The following is a 6,183-nucleotide window of genomic DNA, read 5'->3' as shown; positions in this document are numbered from 1 at the left end:
AAATACTGCTAGGCTTTCCACCTGCCCTGGACCAGAACAGTCATGCTGTATATTCTATGAGCGGGATATAATTTGACCTGGGCAAATCTTGCAAACTAGTAGTAAAGGATGCTTCCTAACATGGGCAGATTGGATATTTGATCACTACCTTATAACTTTCATCTGTTTGGGATTACAGGGCAGGATTTTCAGAGTTAAGAATGTTGTTTTCAAGCCTTGAGCCCCGTTCTTGGTATAGATATTACCCTCTGTCAGAGGGAGATTGTGGATGAGCAGGGTAAGGTAGACCTCTTTGGGTTGGCATTGGAGGTAGCAGAGCATGGTTGCGAGGGGGAGAGGCTTTGAGACCTCAGGATACAGTGACCCTCTGGTTCTCTAACCCCCTCACTTGTATACCCTGTTGCTGACTCCACAAATGCTCCCCAATGTCTGATTTCAGCTTCTGTCAACCATACGACCCCAGCTTGTAAGTTTCCCACGATGGAGTGCGAAGACCCAGGGATTGTGGAGATCCACGACTCGGACGATGGAGGGATCGTGAGGCGAGTCTACATAGGTGAGAGTTTTGGTCCCCCTGGGATGTCCTTGCTTGGATCCTTTGAGGAACTTTTCCATGCCCCTTGGGTTATGTGGACATCTCCTTGAAAGACAATGCTCGGCTTCGAACAGTGTATCTAGAAGGCACTTTAGGATCATTACTAGGGGTGTGCAAAAAAAAAATATGTCAGGAAATTTTGGAAAGTTATGCAGTGCAACCCTGCTCGGACTGTATCAGACCCAAGCCTATGTATATTATAAAAGGTAAAGGTCCCCTGTGCAAGCGCCGGGTCGTTCCTGACCCATGAGGTAACGTCACATCCCAACGTTTTCTAGGCAGGCTTTTGTTTATAGGGTGGTTTGCCAGTGCCTTCCCCAGTCATCTTCCCTTTACCCCCAGCAAGCTAGTTACTCATTTTACCGACCTCAGAAGGATGGAAGGCTGAGTCAGCCTTGAGCCGGCTACTTGAAACCGACTTCCGTTGGGATCGAACTCAGATCGTGAGCAGAGCTTGGACTGCAGTACTGCAGCTTACCACTCTGCGCCACAGGGCTCCTTTGTGTATATTAGCACAATGCATATTCAGCTGTTGGTACAGAATTTTTAACCTGGATGCAATTTTGTTTTTTAGTACAGTGCTTAAGATTAGTGGGCTCTTTTGTGGAAGCTGCGAGTGACATTCGTCTGGTTTGTAGGTCTTATTTGTGCCTGAACAACATGGGTCTCTTCCTCCCTTACAGCTGATAGAGATGTAGCGAGTGAGGGCGAAGATTTCCTGGAGCATGAGCTCAGGCAGCCCAGCTGGAAGGGAGGTTCACAGCAGGATGGGTCCGAAGCGGAACAGCAACGGAGCCCGCTACTGCCTGGTAGCTATGACGACAGTGAAGTGGCGGTCGCGACCTCGGTGGTCCCGCATTCCGGCAAACAGCGCCCGTTCATCTGCAACGAGTGTGGCAAGAGCTTCAGCCACTGGTCGAAACTTCTGCGGCATCAGCGTACTCACACCGGGGAGCGCCCCAGCACCTGCTCTGACTGTGGCAAGAGCTTCTCGCAGAACTCGCACCTGGTGCAGCACAGGCGCACCCACACGGGGGAAAAGCCCTATGTATGCCGTGACTGCGGCAAGAGCTTCAGCTGGAGCTCCAATCTGATCCAGCACCAGCGCATCCATACGGGAGAGCGTCCGTACACCTGCGGGGACTGCGGCCGCAGCTTTACTCAGAGCAAGAACCTAGCTAAGCACCGGAGGACGCACACGGGGGCACGGCCGTTCCGCTGTCCTGAGTGTGGCCGTGGCTTTGCGCACACCGCCGGTTTGGTGAAGCACCAGCGCCTGCGCCACGACAGTGACTCCCCCATTGGTCACCCTTGCCCAGAATGCGGGCAGCGCTTCCGGGCCCCTTCCGAGGTGGAACGCCACCGTGTCGCCCACCACGGCGTCGCCCCCTCTGAGCCCTTCATCTGCGTGGAGTGCGGAGAGTGTTTCGCCAAGAGTACCACGCTTGTCCGCCACAAGAGAGTGCACAAGCCGATCTTTGTACATTGACCTCTGGCTCCTGCGGGATGGGAAACGATGACCGCATGGCCAGGCTTGTAGTCTGGAGTTTTCAGATTGTGATACGAGGAGACCCTTTGACTCTAGTCCGGGCTCTCCTCGATCGAATCAAAGTGGGAGGGATGAGCAAACCCACTGTAGTGAGGAGGAAATTGGGCTGAGAGCATAGATGTCACTCACTCAGTGGGAGAGACTGCTTGGAGCTGGATGACTTGCCCGTGGGGGCGAGATCAATGCGGAGTACAATTCTCACCGATCTTCTGCAAACCAGCACAGCCTGGGCTCTGTCACTGTACATAATGTGCGGGATATTCTTTAGTTAGAAGCCATACTAGAAATTACCAAGGGGTGAGGTGGGAAGAGATCCACTCTCCAGACAAAATAATCAGACTGTAATGGATTCTGGAGGAAAAGCATTTCTTAGCTTGAATTAGGTTGCCCCTGGAAAGAACATGGATTCTTCGTAACCTGGTTTGGGCTAGTTGGAGGGGGCGCGGAAGCAAGAGAGAGGGAAATCAGATTTGTGAAATAAATGTTTTCTGCCTCTCTTTATCTTGATGGGTTAGTCTCTCTCTCTCTCTAGGAAACTTATTTCCAGCTTCGTACCCATGTGATCGAGGGGGTGAAAGGCAATAGAAAACTGATCAAATTTTGAAGAGGTGCTGGACTGACATTGAGGGAAAGACTAGTAAGAGACTGGTGTGGTTAAGAGGTCAGGAAGAAAGAGATGTGTAGGCCTAAAACCATCTAAACCCAAAGGCTCTTATAAGCAGCGTGGAGTATAGTAAACCTGCACATCTCAGCTTCTACATTTTCCGGTTTTTAAAACTCCTACTCCTCACAGCTGCGGAGACTGTCATAGGGGGCACACAGGGGAGTGGAGGATGTGTACATGTTCACTGCAACATCACCATTGCCATTCTTTACAGAGTAAAGACCTAGGCCTTTTATGCATGGGTAGTTTCTGCTGGATATGCTGTTCTCCTGATGCACAGTATTTGAACTCAGATTCTCAATTTACTATGCACAGGGGCTTTTTTCCTTAAAGAAATTCCCGGAGTACTTGGGGTTAAATGTATGCATCACCAGGGAAAACGCGGAGCTTCAGAACTTCTCACTAGTGTTCTGGCTAGATACAAAAAAAAAAAACCTGGTTGATCCGGCTGAGGTCTGAAACTGATGACGCTGTGAAACTGACCAAATAATCAGCCATATATATCATTTGTGTTTATGTCAGTGTTCTCCCTAGTCGAAACAAAAAAACTGTTGGATCAAGCTGAGGTCTGAAACTGACCATACTCTTTGTGAAACTGACCAAATAAGCACCCTCATAGTATTCCAGCTTCGAGAGGCGGGGTTGGATGAGGGGAAAGGCAAGAGAGAGGGAGAAGCAAGAATAGGCATGGGGAGAAACCCCCAAACTGACAAGTATGCCCAGGACCAGCATTCAATTTGGGATCGAGGCAGACTTTAAATTTGGGGTAAAACAGCATCCACAAAATGTGGGGAAAATGCAAGGGGAGAGCGAGATGACTTCTAGAGGCTGGAAAATACATGCATAATGACGGTGACGGAAACAACCCATGCAAAAAAGGCCCTGATCTGAATTCAGATGGCAGAAAGGCAATGAAGCAAAGGGTGAGGAAAGCATCATAAGGGATGAATGTAGGGAAAAGGCAACCTTCCCCTTCCTCTCCTTGATCAAAGCCCCCCACAGAAGTAGAGATAAGTCAATTTGGAAGGGAGAAGAAACCCCACAGACATGTTCAGCGAGAGGCAGCGATATTAAAACTGGAGGAGTGAAGCTGTAAGGGGAATGAGCGGGCTGAGATCATACAAGAAGAAGTGAACAACAAGAGAGGCGAAGGCAGCAGAGTTCTGGCTAGATACTGGAGGGAAGAAAGCACTGTAGCCATTTGAAATGGGAGACAACAGCCAAAGTTTAACTGTAGTGGAGGGAAAGGCTAAATGCTTGCAGGGTTGTACAAGCAAAAGTGAACACCGGAAGCTGGCTGATACTGAACCAGACCCTTGGTCCATCAAAGTCAGTATTGTCTACTCAGACCAGCAGCAGCTCTCCAGGGTCTCAGGCGGGTCTTGCACATCACCTACTTGCCTAGTCCCTTTAACTGGAGATGTCGGGGATTGAGCCTGGGATCTTCTGCATGCCAAGCAGATGTTCTACCACTGAGCCACAGCCCCTCCCAAGTGACATGCTGTAGTTGGTCCAGTGGCAGAATGTCTTCTAGTAGCTGGCTCAGAACACCGTCCCAGTAAGGGATCAGCTGTGGGGCTGAGCTGACTTGCCTATGGCCATGGGGAGAAGGCAGCAGTGCCAGGCAGGTTAGTCTTCTGTCCAAAAGACTGACCACCTCCAAGCCGATCTCCCCTTCTATGGAAATAAGGACGGCAAGGAAGAAACCCACAGCAGCTCTCTACTCTCTAACACTACCTCCTATCCGCACAGAGAACCAAGAGGCTGGAGTCGCTGATGGCTTTTGTCTTGATCGAAAGTGCAAAGGAAGCAGACAAGAGGAAGGATTGAAGAGAGGGAAGGGGCCAGAGAAGGAAAAGGCAAAAAGATGGAAGTCCGATGCATGGAGGTATTGCTGAGAGACACCTAGAAAAGAGGCTAAAAGACAAGCCCATCTGGGGCAAGTCGGAAGTTCACGTAGCGGAACGTTGTGCCACTCACAGTGGTCAGTCAAGGGCCCAGACAAACTCCTGGCCCGGGCCAGAAGAGGAAAGGCCATCCCATTTTGGACCCCGTTATTTGATAACTTGGAGCAACGCTAACTTCAATGGGCACAGCAACAAGTATTTATTTGTGCAGGTAAACAGCGTGGGGGGTTCAGAAGTGGAGCGCGTGGCTCAGAAGACCTGGATCCTCCCCCCTTTTCTTTACTGTTCTCTGCGGCTTTATGCAGGTTTCTCCCAGCACAGGCCCAAGACTAGAAGTGAGCCAGCCTAGGAGAAAAAGCCTTCAAATAACAGAGCACAGTAAGGTAAGGCAAGACAACGAGAGAGAAGGATAACGTGAGGAAACCGCCACGTTCAGAGACAGTTAAATCTCTGAAACCCAGTACTGGAAGGCAAGATCAAGGGAAGGCCTCGGCCCCTGTGGGTAACGGTGCCACTATAAGAGACGGGACACTGGACCAGAATGTCCTCTGGTCTGATCTAGCAGGGCTCTTCTTATGTTCTTCTGAGGAAGCAAACAGAAACTGACTTTCCAAGATTACTTGGAAACAAGTGAAAGACAGGAAACTGGGGTTCATAAGACACAGAATTTGGTTGCAGAAACTGCTGTGGATACATTTGGTATATTTTATCCCCTCCAGCGAGCAGAGAGTACACTAAGGGCGAAACCCAAAGCACATTTCCTACAGCATGAGCCTCATTAAATTCTATGGAATTTAATTACAGGTGAAGCTTAGGATCATGATGCTACCCAGAAAATTTGCAATTCATACAGTACGGGTGTAGAGCAGCGTTTCTCAACTAGGGGTCCGTGAGAAATAGTGATGAATAGGCTAATCGTATGTAAATCATATGTAATCACATGTAGGGGTTCCCTGAGACATGAATATTATTTCAAGGGTCAAAAGGTAGAGAAACGCTGGTCTAGAGCTATCCTCCATCCCATAGTGCTCTCTCCGCTACATCTAATGCAGCAGGAGCTGGCCACCCCCATAACCCAGTTCTTTATACTCACCACTCAAGTTTCTCAAAAATCACCCAGTTATACCAGTCAATCCATGAGGGTTACTTGGTCAGTCACCTCCCCTTGTTTATTTTGTACAATTCCATTTTCAAGTGACAAGAAGTTTTCATGGAGGATTAAAATTAAGAACAACCTCACATTACAGCCAGAAACACAACACCCACCGAAGAGGATACCTGAAAGCCCATGGAACTGAGCAGATGGGGTCTCGGTGATGTTAACCCCAGAAAAGCTTTAAAGAATAGAATTCCTCTTGTGTTCAAACAAAGAACGCCCCCCCTTTCCTCTGGGGTAAGTTGGAGTGCTGCTCCCGGGGGGGGGGGGGGTTACGTCACTAAATGATGTAACTCTAAAGGGCACGTGGGT

At 49.3% G+C, this 6,183-nt stretch overlaps 1 protein-coding gene across 1 annotated transcript; it reads left to right on the top strand.

Annotated features, from left to right (window-relative positions):
- The first annotated feature begins 476 nt into the window (after nt 1-476).
- Nucleotides 477-2,157, top strand: LOC130488694 (zinc finger protein 629-like). Its single transcript, XM_056862336.1, has 2 exons — nt 477-556; nt 1,279-2,157. The coding sequence occupies exons 1-2, from the start codon at nt 481-483 to the stop codon at nt 2,082-2,084; spliced, it is 882 nt and encodes a 293-aa protein (XP_056718314.1). The 5' UTR covers nt 477-480; the 3' UTR covers nt 2,085-2,157.
- The last annotated feature ends 4,026 nt before the right edge of the window (nt 2,158-6,183 follow it).

This window comes from Euleptes europaea, chromosome 1, assembly GCF_029931775.1.
Source record: "Euleptes europaea isolate rEulEur1 chromosome 1, rEulEur1.hap1, whole genome shotgun sequence".
NCBI lineage: Eukaryota > Metazoa > Chordata > Lepidosauria > Squamata > Sphaerodactylidae > Euleptes > Euleptes europaea.
Note: the sequence above shows the minus strand (reverse complement) of the source record. Positions and strands in the feature narration are given on the sequence as shown.

Excerpts from the sequence above, each read along its gene's own strand:
- LOC130488694 (XM_056862336.1), top strand. The coding sequence starts at position 481 with ATGGAGTGCGAAGACCCAGGGATTGTGGAGATCCACGACTCGGACGAT. Across the intron at positions 557-1,278 it reads CGTGAGGCGAGTCTACATAG|CTGATAGAGATGTAGCGAGT; the intron begins GTGAGAGTTTTG and ends CCTCCCTTACAG.